Below are 18,419 nucleotides of genomic sequence, written 5' to 3'. Positions count from 1 at the left end.
AGGGAGGGCTTTGGCAGCCTGGGTCCACTGGCCCCGCCATGCTCTCTATGGGAAACTGCCCCTCCCCGTCTAGGGGCTGGGCCATACCACTGATATATGCAAACCCGCCAGTCCGAGCCCTGCCCCACCTGTGTCCCTCTTTCCCCAGGCTGGCTCTGCCCCCACCCACCCCCCCCCAGCATGTACATTGTGCTGTAGACGTCCCGTGGGCCGCACGCGTGGGTGCCCACAGCGGGTGGGGGCGGGCGCTCAGGGTGTACTCGGCCGGCCCCTGCCCATCCTCTCTGGCGTGGACGCTATCGTCTTTGTACCTTTGCATCCTTTGTAATGAAACGTAATAAAAATCCAATGTTTTCGTCTTTGCCTCCTCCCCTTTATTCCTGTCCTCTTCTCCCCCCTCAAAGATGAAACATGGGTGTTGAAGGTGCACCAGGCAGGAGCCACACAGAGGCCACACACACATACACACACACACACACGCACGAATATGGACACACAGGTGTGAGCCCCTCACACACACACCCCAGGGTCCTGGGGCAGACATTTGAGGGGAGTGGGTGGGATGCAGCAGCAGGCCTGGGGTCTCTGAGTCAGGGCCGACACTCCTGGTCATGCTGCAGGGGCCCCAGCCAGTCAGCCGGAAGTCAGTGGTAGGCCCCCACTCTCCCAAGCCCTGGGTTTGGGGTCCCTGGCCCAGCCTTCCTCAGAGGCTCCACCCTACCATCTCCCCACAGCAGAGACCACAGCTGTCATTCCGCCACACACACACTTTATTTCCTCTCTGAACCCCTCTCCCTTCCTCTCAGGTCTGCTGCCTCTTGGGGCCAGGTGCTGATGGCAGGTCCCACTCCCAGTCCTTAAGCCTGCAGCAGCCGCTGGGCCTCGTAATCCTCCGGGATGGTGTCTGTGGAGAGAGAGCGAGTGGGTGAGAGGGATAAGCCAGGCAGTAGGGACTCCCCATCTTCCCCATCAGGGCCCACTCTTACCATTGCAGCGGTACCGCAGGTTAGCCCAGATGATGTTCTCCTGGGAGAAGCAGAAGACTCCCAAGCGGCCGCCCCGCATGGTTGTGTCCAGGACCACATTGCTGTCTGCCACCAGCTGAGGGCCCTCATAGAACCGCACTCTGCAGGGGAGGAGGGAACTGTGATTCGGGGCCCTGGCCCAGGCCCTCCCCTCTGAGAGCTTCAGCCTCCTGCCCTCCTGTCTAGGAGTGGGGGCTGTGTGTTCCCTTGCCTGGGCCACACTCGGCGCAGAGGGGGCTCCTGACCTGAGCCTCAGTTTGCCTGCATGAGAGGGTGGACATCTAGGGCCCTGCACACAGTAGGTGCTGAGCATAGTGCCTGGACTTCTGACAGCACAGAGTAGGGACTGAAAAGCGGAGTGGGTGAGACCCCCACCTTTCATTGTGTGCTGGGTCCCAGGAGAGGCCAAATAGTTCATTCTTTTTTTAATTAAAAAAAAATGGAGGGGGGGGGCACCACGTGCAGTGACTTGACGTGGGATCTCAGTTCCTGGGGTGCAGCGGTGAAAGTGCCAAATCCTAGCCACTAGATCACTGGGGAATTCCCGAAGCAGTTAATTCTAACTGCCTGTATCATTCCCACTTTACATATAAGGAGGCCAAGGCTCCCTGGAGCCCCCCTCCCCTTCCCTTAAGAATCAGGATAGAGCAAGGGCTGCTGGCCTTCTGGCAGGGAGTGGGCTTCCCACCTGATGTAGCCCACTTGGGGCCGGTGCTGTAGGAACCAGCGGTAGGATGTCTTGTCCTTCCAGCCCACGTTGCGGGGATCCTTCCACAGCAGCCGCACCTGTGATGCTGTGTCCCCTGTGTGCCACAGGGCATTTCGAAGCTGCTCCCCAGGGCCTGTGGAGGACTTCACGGCCTGCCACACCCAGAAAGAGAGGAATGGGATCAGAGACCACACAGGCCACCAGAGCACCCCAGACAAGTGAGGGCCTGTGAATCACAGAGTAGTTGTGGAGGGTCCCTATGTGCCTGGATCACAGAGTAGTTGTGGAGGGTCCCCACGTGCCTGGATGGAAGATCCCCTAGGATGCCTTCTTGGGGACCACATGGAGGTTGGTAGGTAGGTCATGGCAGGGGGAGCAATGGTCTGGGGGCTCATGAGAGGATTTGGGAGTCTGCAGGAGGATTTAGCGACCTGTAGAAAGTTTCGGTTGTCCATAGGGTAAACTGGAGTCTAGAGGACCTGGGGAATATTAGGGTTTCAGTGAAATACTGAGGGAGTCTGCAGGAAGATTTGGAACCTGAGGGAAAGTCTAGGGTTCTGTGAGAGGGTTAGGGGCCACAGGCAGGCTGAGGGATCATGAGAGAGTGTGGGCCTATGGGAGCAACTGGGAAGATTTAGGTGGAAGGACTTTGAGGTCCATAGAATGGTGGGGGTTTGGGGGCGTAGGACTTTGGGGATCTCTGGAAATCTTTGGGGCCTTGGAGATGGCCTTGAGACCAAGGGTTTGGGTGAAGCCCAGCACCTTGAGCTGGATGCCAGGCTCCGCCACGGCGCGGAAGGGGTTTGCCTGCCAGTATGTCTGCTCCATCTGCTTCCACATGACCACATAGAAGCTGGAACTGTCTTGGTAGCCAAAGATGAAACCCGCGTAGTCGTCATCCGTGACTGTGTTCACGTGGAATGTGCCTTCGAAGTCCACGCCATTGAAGGCCGTGTAACCTGGAGAGAGGAAGGGACGGTGGTCCCGCCTCTCCAGAATCCAGAATCCCCAACCCTTGAGCCCAGACCACCCAACTGGGCTCTGCCTTTCAAGAGTCCTGGCTTGATCCTGTCCCACCTCTCCTCTAGCCCTGCCCCCTGAGCCACTCCCTGCATAGCCCGACCCCTCCCCATGTCTCACCCACAGCCAGGCCAGGGTCACTGTTCATCGTCTGCACGATCTCCATCCCCTGGTGGGATTCAAAGGAAGAAGGGCCTTAGGCCAGCCGTATGGGCCCTCATCTCCCCGTCCCCAGCTTAGGACCCAATGTGGTGGTCCCGGGCTCCCCCTACCTTCCACCTGGGCCCTGCCCCCACCTGGTTGAGCACCACCCAGTTGGGGTCTATTTGCGCGTCACCCTCCGGGTCCAGCACGACGGTCTGGAAGGCCCTGAAGTCAGTGAGGGTGACCTCAGCATTCTCCGGACACACATCAATCTTGTCTACCACCTTGTCCGCATCAAAGTCCCCTTGGCACGCGTCCCCCACACCATCCCCTGCAAGGAGGTAGGAGATTTCCCCCACAGAGAGGTAAAATCAGCTCCAGGCTCTGCTCCAGGCCTGGCCACACCCACACAAGCTACCAGCCACTCCCACGCCACGCCTCCAGCTCTGCTCACACTTGCCCTGACCCCACCATGCCTGCCCCAAACCTCACCCTAGTGGCTCCACACTGGCCCTGTGCCCACCACAGGCCCTGCCCTCTGCCTTACGGTCCACGTCTTCCTGGCCGGGGTTGGGCACCAGGCGGCAGTTGTCCCGACTATCAGGGACCCCATCATTGTCATCATCGTCGTCACAGGCGTCACCCTGACCATCGTGGTCTGAGTCTTGTTGGGCGCTGTTAGGCACTGTGGGGCAGTTATCTCGAGAGTCCTGATGCCCATCTCCATCCCTAGAGTGGGTGGGTGGGGCAGAGAGACAATAAGACCTCAGAAAGCTGGGTTGGGGGCTGCCTACCCTGGGTCCCCACCTTAGCCCCCAGATGGCCTCCTTACTTGTCTTGGTCGCTGTCACATGCATCTCCCACAAAGTCGTGATCCACATCCCTCTGGGTGGGAGAAGGATGCAGGTGTTTACAATCAGAGCAGAAGAATTCAGAAGCCTCCCACCTGCCCACTCAGTTCCAGGGCCAAGGCCTTCCTGACCCCAAGGAATAACCCCCAAGCTGCTCAGACTGGGCTGGAGTCTTGTTAACCAGCCTGGGGCTCACCCCTAGGATCTGACCTGGCTGGGCTCTGGCCTATGCTTACCTGATCTGCATTGCTCTTCTGAGGACAGTTGTCACAGGCATCCCCTATACCATCACCATCACTGTCCTTCTGGTCTGAATTGGGCACCCTGGGGCAGTTGTCCACCGTGTTGCGGATCCCTGTGGGAAGCAGGGACACAGAACAGGATCCCAAGATGGGGACGGGGCCAGGCGGACTTCAGCAGAGCAGGTGCACACCTGGGCCTGAGTCCCACCCCATTTCTGGCTCCCAATAGCTACAAGTTATTTATGCACAATCCCCAGCCTCATAGAGCCTAAATGAATGGCGGGCGGTGAGGGGACTGGTTTTGTGAATGCACCACCTTGAGCCTCTGCCCTGGTGTAAAAATGGCTCTTCCTGGCCCTACATCCCAGTCTCATGTCTCTGCCCTCTTACTTCCTCCCAGCGTCATCTAACACAGGGACCGCTTTCCTCCCCTCCAAAATTTCCTTCCTTTTCCATTCAGCCTCATGTCCCAGCTTGCATTTTTCTACCTAGCGGAGCCTAGTCCGCGGTCCCTGGCACCCTGGGCGAGCTCAGCTCCCTCCGGCTTCCAAAACCGGCCGAGCCCCGCCCCCAGCCAAGCCCCGCCTCTCCGTGCCTGAGCTTCTCTCTCCTTTCCCCCCTGCCCCAGAGCTTACGGTCGCCGTCTATGTCGTCGTCGCAGGCGTCGCCTCTGCCGTCCTGATCTGTGTCCTTCTGGTCGTCGTTCTTCTGAGACCGGCAGTTGTCGCACGCATCGCCCCACTTGTCGCCATCCGCATTGCGCTGGTCTGGGTTCCGCACCAGCGGGCAGTTGTCCTAGAGGTCAAGGCCGGTTGGGGGATTGGTCAGGCCTGGTGAGGCAAAGGTCAATCCCCACCCTAGTCCCTCTCCGAGGCCCAGCCTCCTCTGCAGGGGCCCCTCCCCCCTCTAGGACCAGGGAGATCAGCCTCTGAGGCCACGCCCATCACCCAAGACACGCCCCCATCCAGTCTCTCCTGGACCCCCGCTTTTGCCCCACCTGCTCATTGAGGACGCCGTCCCCGTCGGCATCCGGGTCGCAAGCATCTCCGATGCCGTCGCGATCCACGTCCTCCTGCCCTGAGTTGGGCACCGTCACGCAGTTGTCCTAGGGGTGGGAGCGGCGGGCATGAGGGGCGTGGTCAGGGAGCCCCGACCGCTCTCCCACCAGGTCATGCCCCCAGACCCCACCCACCTTTCTGCACTGGCGCTCTGAGCAGCGCAGCTTCTCATCCGGAAAGCCGTCCAAGTCTGTGTCCCGGCCACAGAGGATCCCGTTGCCCGCCCAGCCGACAGCGCACTGTGGGTAGGGGAGTGAGTGGGTGCTCTGTCGTGGCTGCACCCCGCGCCCCTATCTTACGCCCTTCCTGGGCCGCTCTCACTCACCACGCACGATCGCGATCCATCACGCTCCAGGACGCAGTCGGCCTTCTCGTGGCACGGGCTGGGTGTGCCGTCTGGACAGAAGCGCTGTGAGCGCCTACGGCAGCCTGATGCCTGGTCGCCCACGAAGCCGGGCTGGCACGGACCGCACTGGAAGGAGCCCTGCGCCCGAGCCACAGGTCAGCCCACACCGCCTGAATCTTCGCGCCCAATCCTCCATCTCTCAATCCTTCCCCTCTTCTCCCAGGCCTTACCACGGTATTGACGCATACGGAGTTGGGGACGCAGTTATGCTGCCCGGTCTCACACTCGTTAATATCCGTGCAAACCTGGGTGAGAGGGAGCCCAAAGGTCACTGCTCTCAGGCAGATACCCCCAGACCTCCCACCCGGTTCACGCCTTTGAATCCTACTCTCCCCTACATCTTGATCCCAACCCCGACCGTCCCTGAATCGGACCCTTACTTCCTCTATCTCCCAGACCCGGATCCCCTTCCCCTCGCATTAGACTGAGGCAGAGAAAAGGCTGCGAGGCCGGAGGTCGAGTTTACTCAACAAAACGGCCCTAGCTCCTTCTGGCTCCCCACCCCAACCTCCTACAGCCCTTACCTGCTTGTTGGCCTTGGCAAAGGCCAGCCCCACGCCCTCGTGGGTGGGGCCGCTGTACCCGGGTGGGCAAGCCTCACAGCGGAAGCCTGGACTGGTATTGATGCAGCGGACGCGAGGGAAGCAAGGATGGGCGTTGCACTGCGGGAGGAAGGGCCGCTGAGCGTCAGAGGTGAAGCTGGGTCTCCCAGAGATCAGTGCCTCAAAGCTTATTGGGCTTATCCTTGGGAAGTTCAAGAGCCAACAGCTAGCTTGTGGAGGGGAGGGTGCCATATGTGGCAGAGGCCATAGTCCCAGGCGTCACACATGGCTTTGCCTTGATAGGGGAAGGGACAAGACCAGGAGGGGAGAGTTGTTCCTGGGACCGGGTGGGCTGGGTGCTCAGGGGCGGGGCAAGAAATTTTGAGGGCGGGCGTCCCCAGAGGAGGGGGGAAGTGGTCGTCGGGATGCGCGTGCCCAGCGGTGAGGTGGTCGTTGGGACGCGGGTCCCCCAATGATGGGGCTTGAAACACGCGGCGGTGGGGGGGGTCGTTGAGGCAGACCGCTCCTGGCAATAGGGGAGTCGTCCGGGGGGACGTCACTGGCTACCGAGGAAGTTGATGGGACCGGCGTCTCAGGTGGAGATGGGGGTGGGACGGGTGGGTGTCCCCCATTGGTGGGGAGGTCGTCCGGACTTGCGCCCCTGGAGGTGAGGGAGTCCTCCGGGAGAGCACACTCAGCTGAGGAGGAGGTCGTCGGGGCACTAAGGAGTTGTGGGGGCAAGAGTTGGGGGATCGTTGGGGCGGTGGGGGCGGACGCACCTCGTTGACGTCCGCGCAGTGCGAGCCGTTGCCTGTGAAACCTGCGGGGCAGGGTCCACAGCGCGCGCCACTCGCCGTCTCGGTACAAGCCACTCCCGGGAAGCAGAAGCCGGGCGCGCACTGGCTTAGGGGCCGCACGCTCAGCCTCGGGGTGCGCGCGGGTTGCATCCCTGCCGGGGGTGGGGGTGGGGGGTGGAGTTGTTCAGGGCCACGTCCAGGGGCGGAGACTATTCAGACCAAGCTCCAGTCCAGGGGCTGGGCCCTGGGGGCGTGGCGAGATCCTGGTGGCTCTGCGACGCCGCCCCGTACAGCGTGCTCAGCCCGCCAGGCTCAACAGTCTGGATCTCTGCTCTCGTGCGTGTTTTGCCTCTCCCTCTGTGACTGTCCACCTCCCAGCATCTCTCGCACGGTTTCTGGCTCTTTTGGGGTCTTCCCCTCCCAAAATCTCTGTCTCCCCTTCCTGTTCCTCTCTCTCCATCAATCCAATTTCTCCATTTCTGTCAGTCTCCGTCTTCTCCTCCTCTGTCTCTTTTCCTCCTAGTCTGTCCTTCACTCTGTCTCTGGCTATCTCTTCTCCCTCTTCCGCCGCCCTGTCTCTGCCGCCCCAGCTGCACTCACCGCACGCGTCACACTCCATCACCGTGTTTTTCAGGAACGTGATCTCCTTGACCTTTGGTGCGAGAGGGATGGGGTGTGGTCAGTGGGGCTCCATCCTTTTCCTCCTCTCTCTCGTCTCCCCTCTTCCTCTCCCAAACTCCATCCCCGAAGAACACCCACTCCCAGCCCCTCTCCTCCTTCTCTAGGATTCCCTTCCCCCTCACGGACCCCTACCCTCTCCCGCTATCCCTGGGACCCCCCCTTTTCCCTCTTCCTTTTCCATAACCCTGGACCCTCTCCACCTCCACCAGGACCCCCTTCTCCAGTCCTCCTCCCACTTCCCCACACTCACCTACCTCCAAGACCCCAAGACCCCCTTCTTCTCTTCCAAGCCTTTCTCCGCCCTCCCCTGCACCAACCCCAGCTCGCACCTGCTGCCTCAGCAGCTCCCGCACATCCTGCAGCGCCGCGTTGGTCTCCTGTAGTTCTCGCAGCATCTGCGGGCCCAGGTCTGCACCTGCGCTGACAGGGGGCACTGGTGGGGCGAGGGCGCCCAGGGACCCCCTTCGCCACTCCTCACACCGCCGCCACAGGGACCCCTGATGCCCACTCTGTTTCTTGAGCCTCCGCCACGCTCCCTGCTTTCTTCACCCCGCATGCCCCCAGCGAATAGTCCCTGAGCCCCCACGGAGACGTGACGCCAGGAGTCCCGCGAGTCCCGTCCCTTTGGGGGTCGGGGACACAGCGTAGGGGAGGGGGCAGCTTACCCAGCGTTATCTGACCCTGGCCGGATGCACCGAGGGCCGCCAGGGTGATCAAGAGAACGCGGGCGACGGTGAGAACCATGGCGGCGGCGGGGAGCTGGACGGCGGCTCGCTCTCTTCTGCCCACGAGGCCCGCGCCGCCTATTTATACCAGCGGCGCAGCCGGCCGGCCCCGGGAACAGCCCACCCGGGCGCTGCCCAGCGTCCAGCCGCAAGGTAAACAGATGGCGCTGGCCTCTGCGCTCGAGGCCCCGCCCAGCGCAGCACAGTTTCAGTAGGGAAACTGAGTCACCAGGAGGCTGTGTAGGGGTCGGTGGGGGCGGGGAATCATGTAGGACCACCCTCCAGCCCTCTCATTCACTTATTTGAGTACCTGTTGCAATGCCAAGACAGGGGCATAGTTGGGAACGAAGCGATCCCCACAGCAGCTCCCCTCAGCTCCCACTTGGAGAAACTGAGTCAAGAGTGGCTAAAGGAGTTCCCCTCGTGGCGCAGTGGTTAATGAATCCGACTAGGAACCATGAGGTTGTGGGTTCGATCCCTGGCCTTGCTCAGCGGGTTAAGGATCTGGCGTTGCGGTGAACTGTGGTGTGGGTCACAGACGAGGCTTGGATCCTGCGCTGCTGTGGCTCTGGCGTAGGCCGGTGGCTACAGCTCCGATTAGACCCCTAGCCTGGGAACCTCCATATGCTGTGGGAGCGGCTCAAGTAAAGGAAAAAGAGAGAGAGAGAGAGAGAAAAAAAAGAGTGGCTAAAGATTAGGACCTATATTCTCCCCCACCTCTTCTGATCTTCCCTCTCTGTGGTTACCTGGCTGGTGGGTAGAGGGTGGAGGCAGCCTGGTTGCCCAGGGCCCAGGAGCCCACTCAGTCTCCAAATCTGTGCAATGGTCTGTGTGTGTTCTTCCCCATCAGAGGGGTAAGCAAATTAAAGGGCTCTGGCTGAAGGAGGTCTGGCGGCAGGAATGGAGTGGGGGTGTGGGGGGGGGCTGGGGGTGTGTGCCCAGTGCTTCTGTTTGTCGAGACTTTGCCATACCATCTGAGCTCCACTCCAGTTCTGTGGGAACAGCCTGTAATAAAAATAGAAATTACTGCTAATCAGGAAAATCCTTCCAGCCCAGCCTTGCTCTTAAGCTACAAAACACCTCTGTTTTCTGGAATTAACCCTCTCCACTCCTACCCTGCAATGTTTGCAGCCTCTGTTCTATAGATGGGGGAACTGAGGCCCAGCGAGAAGTGACTGGCCTAAGGCCTCTGCCAGAGGCAGGGGTGGGATGAAGCTAAGGTAGGGTCATTGCCAGATCCGGTCTGGAAGGCTGCAGGGAAGTCACAGAGGGCTTCCTGGAAGAGGCAGCAAGGAAACCTAAAGGAAAGGAGGACTCAGATTAGCAGAGGGAAAAGGTGAGGACAGTAATGGCAGAGGGAAGCATGTGGAGCTTCGAGGTGGGAAAATTTCAGGCACATTAATTGAATGTCCTGTACCGGATGCTTGGGACACAGAGTGAACAAGCCAGATTGGGCCCCTCCCTCGTGGGAACCCCAAGTTGATGGGGAGGCAGCTACGTAATCATCCCAAGGGGCCAGGATTGTGGTGGAGGATGTGTAGGCAGCAGTGGGAGCTCAAAGAAATACCTGGCTCAGGTTGGGGTGAGAGGGGGTGTCAGGGGAGTCAGTCTAGGTGGGCCTCCTAGAGGAGGAGGGAACACCAAGTTAGGACCAGGAAGGTGAGGAGGCCACAGCCAGATAAAGAGATGGTGGAAAGGCATTCTGGGTAGAGGAACAGCATATACAAAGGCCCTGTGGCAAAAAGGAGCCTGGTCTGCTGCACAGACTGATCTCGGGGTAGAGAGATCTTCTGGCTCAGGAGAGGTAGTATCACCAATGCTATGGCACTTGGGCTGTCTTCTAAGGGCAATGGGGAGCCACAGAGGATGAGTGAGGAGTGGTTGGTCTGGAGGGGAGGCTGGTAGGAACAGCCAATCTCAGCCCTGGGCACTTCCAGTGAAGCCCATGCCCTGATTGATGCTTGTGGTGGGGCCGTGAGCTCACCTCCTGTTTTCCTTGGCGTCTAGCACACCTGGGGGCCGCTCCCGGCTGGTGCTGGAATTCTTAGGAAAACCACTGCTCCAGTAGGGCCTGTGGGCTTGCGTGTGCCTCATGCAACTGGGACAAGGGCACATGGAAGCCAAGCCCCTGCCACCGTCTGGGCACGGGGCTAGGGTTTGGACACACGTGGCTTTGTTCGTGGCTGGGCCATGAGGACATTCTAGGCAGAGGGACTGGCAAAGCCAGAGGCTCTGAGGATATCCCAGTCTGCAGATCAGACAGCAGATGCCCGGAGATGGGCAGTCTGGTTTCATGCTCCTGCCTTCTGGATCCCATCAGCCCTGAAATCCCCATTCCCAGGCAGCAGCCCTCTCCTCTCACACACACCTGGGCAGGCTCACGTTACACAATATCACACTCTGGGGGTCCTTCTGGCCTTTGTACCTGCAGTTTCCCACCATTCCAGATACCTTCCTTTGTCTCTAAGGTCAGCTCTGACGTCTCCTCCTTCAGGAAGACTTCCCTGCTCTTCCTGGGCAGGACCAAGGGGCTGTTACCTGTGTGACATTCTCCTAGGATCCCTGATAGAGTATTTGTGGCAGAGAAGGGTGGGATGGCCTAACCCAGGGGAACTGGGAGTGTCTGCGTTTTGTTTTTTTCCTCCTAGCCTGGGGGGCGCTGCCATGATTAGTGTAACATTGTTATTATTCCTTATAATTAACATTACATAATTACTATTAATAATAGTAACCCCTGCTACCACTGTACTTTAGGAGAGACCCAGGAGCCACATGGCCTGGGTTCCAATGTCAGCCGAGCATAGCCTTGCTCTGTGACCTAGGCCAAGTCACTTGACTCCTCTGTGCCCCAGTTTCCTCGCCTGGAAAGTGGAGGCGATCACTGTTAAGAGGAGTGAATGACATAACCTGCACCCAGTGTCTGGCTTCCGTGTTAGCCTTATTATACAATATGGGACTTATATACTATGTCACTTATACCGCAGACCGTGCTTATTCACATTTTCCTGAGAGAAGGCACGAGACATCTCAAGGTCACACAGCTGGGGTTAGCATGGGGGAAGGCAGAACCCTGAAGGCACTCATCCCTACCCGCCTCTCTGTCTTTGGCCACAGATTCCAGACGAGAAATGCTAGCCCAGGCCCCTCATTAGCTGTGAAGACTCTGCTGCCCGGGACCTCTTGGCCTGAGCCCTTGGCCGGTGCCCAGCCGGCCCCCCTTCCCACCACGCTAGACCCAGCAGTTCTGGGAGCCTGGCCAGGCTGGGGCAGAGGGGCTGGTGCCTGTGTGATGGGGCCCCTGAGCCCTTCCTGGCAGAGTCCTGCTGGGCCAGGAGACATGTGGGCGCCCCCAGCTTGCCCAGCCGCCTCTCCTTGTGAATCCAGAGGGAAAGTATGTCGGGAAGGCAGCCGCCCTGCCCTGGGCGGGCCCAGCCACAGGCCCCGGGTCTGGGGAATTCATTAGAGCAGCGAGGGAGGCCACTTAGCCACTGTTGCATCCACAGCTGAGGAGCCTGACCCAGCCTGCCTTGGATGGCCCTGCTGAACCCCCCTCTGTGGAAGGACCAAGTGACGGGGAGAGGGGCAAGGAGCCAGAGAGGGTGCCATCCAGGCACTGGAGTCCAGCAGACCCACCCTAACTTGTTCTGTGAACTTCAGCAAGCCCTGCCTTCTCTCCCATCCTCCACTGGCCCCAGCCCTATTGTCATTCTGTCCAGGCTCTCCAAAAGGTATGATAAAGAAAGAAGAAGGAGTTCCCGTTGTGTCATGGCGCAGCAGAAATGAATCCGACTAGGAACCATGAAGTTGTGGGTTCGATCCCTGGCCTCACTCAGAGCATCAAGGATCCGGTGTTGTCGTGAGCTGTGGTATAGGTCGCAGGCTGGATCTGCTATTGCTGTGGCTGTGGCATAGGCTGGCAGCTGTAGCTCCGATTCGACTCTTGGCCTGAGAACCTCCATATGCTGCAGGTGCAGCCCTAAAAGGACAAAAGACAAAAAAAAAGAAAGAAAGAAAGAAAGAAAGGAAGGAAGAAAGAAAGAAAATAACAATAAATATGAGATTGCAATTTTATTAAGTGCCAAATGCTTGAAACTTTGCCACATCACTTTTGTGGGTTTTCCCTTTCTGACCCCTCTCCCCTTAGCCTCAGGGGAGGCAGGAACCCATTATCCTGAGAGGCAGCAGGATACAAGATACAGGCTTGGTCTCTGAGTTTCATAACCCAGCCCTGCAGTGCAGCTTGAGACAAGTTGCTTAACACCTCTGTGCCTCACAAATTTTTCCTTCTTTTTCTTTCTCTCACTTTTTTTTTTTTTGATGCGATGGAAGACACCTTCAAAAGTTTTCTATAATGTAGATTTTTACTTGTCCAGTTTAGAGAATGGCTTGCAGAGTTGCCTCAGGGGAGAAGGGACTTCACTAGGAACTGACTGGACTTGAACAGTGTGGCATTCAGAGGGGCACTGAGGTCTGAAAATGGTTTTACACCACCATTATCATCATAATTTTCCAGGGATAACTGTGGCAGGACAAATAACCACGCTGCTCTTTTCTCCTTTCCTTTCTCAATTCATGAGAGTTTTTTAGGCAACAGCAAAACAAACATGTGTCTGCATTGCAGGGAGAAAGACTGCTCATGGGCTCAATTCAGAAGTTCCCTTCTCACGGAGTTCCCGTTGTGGTGCAGCGGAAAACAATCTGACTAGTAACCATGAGGTTGGGGGTTTGAGCCCTGGCCTTGCTCAGTGGGTTAAGGATCTGGCATTTCTGTGGCTGTGGCATGGGCAGCTGTAGCTCCAATTTGACCTGGCCCAGGGAATTTCCATGTGCTGTGGGTGTGGCCAAAAATTAAGGGGAGGAGTTCCTGTCGTGGCGCAGTGGTTAATGAATCCAACTAGGAACCATGAGGTTGCAGGTTTGATCCCTGGCCTTGCTCAGTGGGTTAAGGATCCGGCGTTGCCGTGAGCTATGGTGTAGGTTGCAGACGCGGCTTGGATCCTGAGTTGCTGTGGCTCTGGCTTAGGCCGGCGTCTACAGCTCCGATTAGACTCCTAGCCTGGAAACCTCCCTGTGTCATGGGAAGCAGCCCTAGAAAAGGCAAAAGAAAAAAAATTACAGGGGAGAAAAGCGCACTCAGCACTTTTTGGTGGTGGTGGTTGTTAACGTCCCCACTCTACAGATGGCCAAACTGATGCTCAGCATGGTCTTGTGTCCTTGATTTGTGTACCTGTTGCTCAGAGAGGGAGGGCACACAGCCCTGCCACAGGGATAGGGTCTCCCACCCAGGTTTCTGTGGGTAGGTGGGCAGCAGAGAGCACAGAAACTGGAGCCCTGCCCCCAATTCCTCCTCCCCGATCCCGATTCATTAACAGGAAGGCCCTTGTTCAGACCAGTGACGGGCTGCCTGGGAGGGAGGCTGAGGGTGGGGTGTGTTTACTCTCTGGCCCGTCTGGCAGCAGAGGCCCAGGCGCACCGGCCAGTGGGGGAAGGAGGCTACCAGGCAGGAGGAGCCTCAGCCCCAAAGTGGGAGGACTGCACACAACAGGTGCCAAATAAGTGCTTAGCCATCAATAGGATGAAATTCAATAACTTTATCCACTGCACGAACATTGACCCCTTGCCGCACAGCCGATGGGACAGAGGTGGCATCGGCCTCTCCGCCCTGTTGTGGGTGGCCTGGGAGGTGGACAGATGCACAAAAACTGCGTGGAACCCTTGCTGCATGAAAGCAGAGGCCAGCTGGGCTGTAGGAAACAGAGCCCAGGAGTCAGGAAGACGCTTCTGCAAGGCAGTGCTAGTGGGAGAACTGATCAGGTGAATGAGTTCCAGCTGATGAGGGGTGTCCTGGGCAGAGGGCTAAGCAAAGGTGAAGGTATGGGGGTGGGGTGTGCCTGACACATGGGAGCTTCAGCAAGGAGGCAGATGTGGCTGGAGCAGAGGGGTGAGAGGACCTGGGGACTACGGAGGCGGAGAGGGTTGGACCACAGACGATGTGGTGATGGGAGCCCTTTGCAGCCAGGTTTGGGCTTTGTGGGCTTCTCCAGCCCCATCCCTTCCTGCCCTTCAGGCCTTTCCTTGGGCTGTGACTGCTGCCTGGTGCATCTTCCCATCTAACACTGCTCACTCCTCCCCATCCCAGCTGGGTTAGAAGCCTCCCCGGACCTCCAGAGTACCTTGAGTATCCTCCATCACAGCTCTGACCACACTGCATGGACACAGATGCATTACGTGGCTATGTGGCTGCCTCCTCCATTACACTGAGCCCCACCATGTCTCCAGCATCATGCATATGTGCGAATAAAAGAATGATAGGCAGCTGGATGGATAATGGGTGAGTAGATGGATGGATGGGTGGGTAGACTGGTAGATAGATGAGTGACTGCATGGGTGGGTGGGAGGATGGATGAATGAGTGAGTGGATGGATGGACACACAGCTAGGTGGATGGATGGCTGGATGGACAAAAGGATGGATGGTTAGATAGATGATTGTTGGCTGGCTGTATCAGGGGATGGTCGGATGGATGGATGGATGGATGGATGGATGAATAGATGGAATGGCTAGATGGGTAGATGGACAAGACAGGCAGATGGCTGGGGAAATGGCTGGATGTGTGGGTGGATAGGTGGCTGAGTGGTGGATAGGAGGATGATAGGCAGATGGATATATTGTAGATGAATGGAAGCACGGGTGGATGAATGGATGGACACCCGCTAGGGGCCTCCCTAGCTATGTGGCAACCCCATTCAGAGGTCACTGTGAGGAGTCACGAATGAAGGCGAAGCATAGCAGGTGATTTTGCCCATTCTCTATCCCCTTCGCCCTACATAAGACAAAGGAAAATGAACTGGCATGGCTCATTTTAGCCACACTGGCAGCCTCTCTCTGTGCCTCCTACTCTCAGGCTTCTCCCCACCTTAGGACCCTTGCACAGGCTGTGACTCCCACCTGGAACATTCTGCCTCCTGCTCTTTACCTGGCTGACTCCTACTTACCCTAATTTTTAAAAAAATCTTTTTAGGGCCGCACCTACGGCATATGGAGGTTCCCAGGCTAGGGGTCAAATCAGAGCTGTAGCTGCTGGCCTACACTACAGCCATAGCAACGCCAGATACGAGCCACATCTGTGACCCATGCCACAGCTCACAGCAATGCTGGATCCTTAACCCACTGATCGAGGCCAGGGATTGAACCAGAAACCCCATGGTTCCTAGTTGGATTTGTTTCCACTGCACCCTGACGGGAACTCCAAAAATGTACACTTATTTTATTTTATTTATTTATTTTTGTATTTTTGCCATTTCTTGGGCCACTGCTGCAGCATATGGAGGTTCCCAGGCTAGAGATCAAATCGGAGCTGTAGCCGCCGGCCTAAGCCAGAGCCACAGCAACTCAGGATCCAAGCCGCTTCTGCAACCTACACCTCAGCTCACGGCAATGCCCAATACTTAACCCACTGAGCAAGGCCAGGGATTGAACCCGCAACCTCATGGTTCCTAGTCAGATTCGTTAACTACTGAGCCATGACAGGAACTCCAAAAATGTACACTTATTTTAAATAATTAATAGAGATACAAAAAATATAGTCCTCATGGATGCTCGTCAGATTTGTTTCCACTAAGCCACCACGGGAACTCATTTACCCTAATTTATTTATTTATTTTTTGTCTTTTTGCCTTATCTAGAGCTGCTCCCATGGCATATGGAGATTCCCAGGCTAGGGGTCTAATTGGAGCTGTAGCCACTGGCCTATGCCAGAGCCACAGCAACATGGGATCCAAGCCGTGTCTGTGACCTACACCATAGCTCACGGCAATGCTAGATCCTTAACCCACTGAGCAAGGCCAGGGATTGAACCCGCAACCTCATGGTTCCTAGTTGGATTCGTTAACCACTGCGCCACTACAGGAACTCCTGAATGATGTACTCTTTCCTAGAGCCAGGAAGTTCCATAGCATCCCAGAGGTATAGGACCGCAGATCAAGAGGCCACAGAATGGGAGTTCCCATTGAGGCACAGAGGAAATGGATCCGACTAGGAAGCATGAGGTTGCGGGTTCAATCTCTGGTCTTTATCAGTAGGTTAAGGATCTGGCGTTGCCATGAGCTGTGGTGTAGGTTGCAGATGTGGCTTGGATCCTATGTTGCTGAGGCTGTGGCATAGGCTGGCAGTTGGAGCTTCGATTAGACTCCTAGCTTGGGAACCTCCATATGCTGCAGGTGTGGCCCTAAAAAGCAAATAAATAAATAAATAAATAAAATCCACAGAACTAAGGAATGACAGAGTCGTAGCATCATGGCTTAAGCCACAGGACCACAGCACACTAAAGCCATGAAACTGTGGGATCCTAGGGCCATGGGACCGGAGAGTGCTAAAAGTCACAGACCAGGGTGATGTGGCCACCAGTCAACAGAAGCACAGACCACAGGATGGTGGAAGTCACAGCAGCCCACGGAGGCTGAGACATGGCACTGTGGAATCCCACATGGGAGGTGCCACAGGATGGAGTCTCAGAGTTGACCCCACTGGAATCACCCCTTTGGCCACATCCTAACCTGTCGCCCATCCAGGGAGGTTCCCAGAGGGCACCGGAGCTCTGAGCCTCTCTCCCTGGTCTCCAGGACGGCCACAGGAGAGAAAGACCATGCCATCACCCATGCCTGGAGCCAGGCAGCCGCCAAACACTCAGTGAGTCCCTGTTGCCAGGGCCAAGTGAGGTTTTCCAGGTGCCTGGAAACAGTGCCAGCCTCCGGCCAGGCGCGCCGGGACGCCGAGTGCTCAGCAGCAAGTGGAAAAAGAATCAACGAGTTACTTCTACATCCATATCCTCTTAAAAGCCAACAGCAACACGGCATGGAGGGGAGGCTGTACCCTGGCTGCATCACCTCCGGATGGCGGTAAACTGGTAAGTTGTCCCCCACCCCCAGCGTAGGCCTCTGCCCACGCCCAGAGTCATAGCCCAGCTCAGATTCCACCAGACACATCCATGTGGTAATGAGCTCTCCCAGCAGACCCGGCAGCACCTGACGCCCAGAATAACCAGTCTGTTTTGGAGAGGGGAAACTGAGGCCCAGAGGTAAAGACCCCTGGCCCAGGACAACAGAGGGCCAGAGGTGGGACTCCAACCAAGGAGCCCTGTTAGATGCTAAGTGTGAGTTTGTCACCACCCAGCCGGGCTTCCTCCTGGGGCCCCAGCTGTTTCTTCCAGATGTGACACAGCATGGAAGGCAGGAATGTGGGCCTTGGCAATTTCTTCTCTTTGCTAAACTCAGAACATCTTGTTCATAGGTCTGCCGTTGGGGACGAAACATGATCATAGTGAGTGCGTACTGGGTCCTGGTATTGCTGGCCTGGAAGAACTTTGCCCTCCTCCCATCTCATAGACGGGAAAGCTAAGGGCCAGGGAGCAGGATTCTGGCCCTCCTGAGACCCCCGATATCTTCAATGAAGGCGGTTCTCGTCATGAAGGGGACATGGGCATGAACAAATGCAGTTGATTTTCTGAAACACCAGGTGACACGGAGAGAAAGCCCATCTATTCCTTGCTGCCTTACCTTAGCATCAGGGTTGCCTTTAGGCATGGCTGGATCCAGAGCCCAAAAGGATGCCTTCAGGATCTGTGTCTTTCTGTCAGCTGACTTCTTCCTTTTTTAAAAAGTTGTGACAAAACACACATGACATCAAATTTATCATTTCAACCATTTTTTTTGGCCACCCCAGCGGCATGTGGAAGTTCCTAGACCAGATATTGAACCTGCACCACCGTGGTGACCTGAGCTGCTGCAGTGATACCACTAGATCCTTAACCCACTGCACCACAAGGAAACTCCTTAACTATCTTCAAATGTACAATTCAGTAGTTTTTGTGCATTTGCGATGTCATGCAGCCATCACCTCTATCAAGTTCCAAAACATTTTCATCTTCTCCCAAAAGGAAACCCTATCCCCATCATCAGTCACTTCCCCTCCCCCTCCCCCAGTCCCCAGCAACCACTAATCTGCTTTCTTTCTCTGTGGATTTGCCTGTTCTAGACATTTCATATAAATAGATTCATACGACATGTGTCATTTTGCATCTGGCTTCTCTCACTAAGCATGCCTTCCAGGTTCATCCACGTTGCAACGTGTATCAGAGCTTCATTCCTTCTTATGATGAAATAGCATGCCATTGTATGCATATACCACATTTTGTTTATCCATTCACCAGTTTGATGGACATT

At 56.7% G+C, this 18,419-nt stretch overlaps 1 protein-coding gene across 1 annotated transcript; it reads right to left on the bottom strand.

Moving 5' to 3' along the window:
- Window positions 1–393: 393 nt before the first annotated feature.
- Window positions 394–8,243, bottom strand: COMP (cartilage oligomeric matrix protein). The gene is made up of 19 exons (XM_047776509.1): window positions 8,141–8,243; window positions 7,805–7,890; window positions 7,395–7,446; window positions 6,777–6,946; window positions 5,980–6,117; window positions 5,626–5,700; window positions 5,375–5,533; window positions 5,184–5,288; window positions 4,989–5,096; window positions 4,627–4,786; window positions 3,986–4,104; window positions 3,731–3,783; window positions 3,446–3,627; window positions 3,051–3,229; window positions 2,875–2,923; window positions 2,497–2,693; window positions 1,714–1,886; window positions 987–1,126; window positions 394–904 (listed from the first exon to the last, which is right to left on the bottom strand). Exons 1-19 carry the CDS (start codon window positions 8,217–8,219, stop codon window positions 858–860), a joined length of 2,271 nt encoding a protein of 756 aa, XP_047632465.1. The 5' UTR covers window positions 8,220–8,243; the 3' UTR covers window positions 394–857.
- Window positions 8,244–18,419: the final 10,176 nt, after the last annotated feature.

The sequence above is a fragment of the Phacochoerus africanus genome, chromosome 4 (assembly GCF_016906955.1).
Source record: "Phacochoerus africanus isolate WHEZ1 chromosome 4, ROS_Pafr_v1, whole genome shotgun sequence".
In the NCBI taxonomy this organism is placed as follows: Eukaryota; Metazoa; Chordata; class Mammalia; order Artiodactyla; family Suidae; genus Phacochoerus; species Phacochoerus africanus.
The sequence above is the reverse complement of the archived record's forward strand: the minus strand, read 5'-3'. Positions and strand labels throughout refer to the sequence as shown.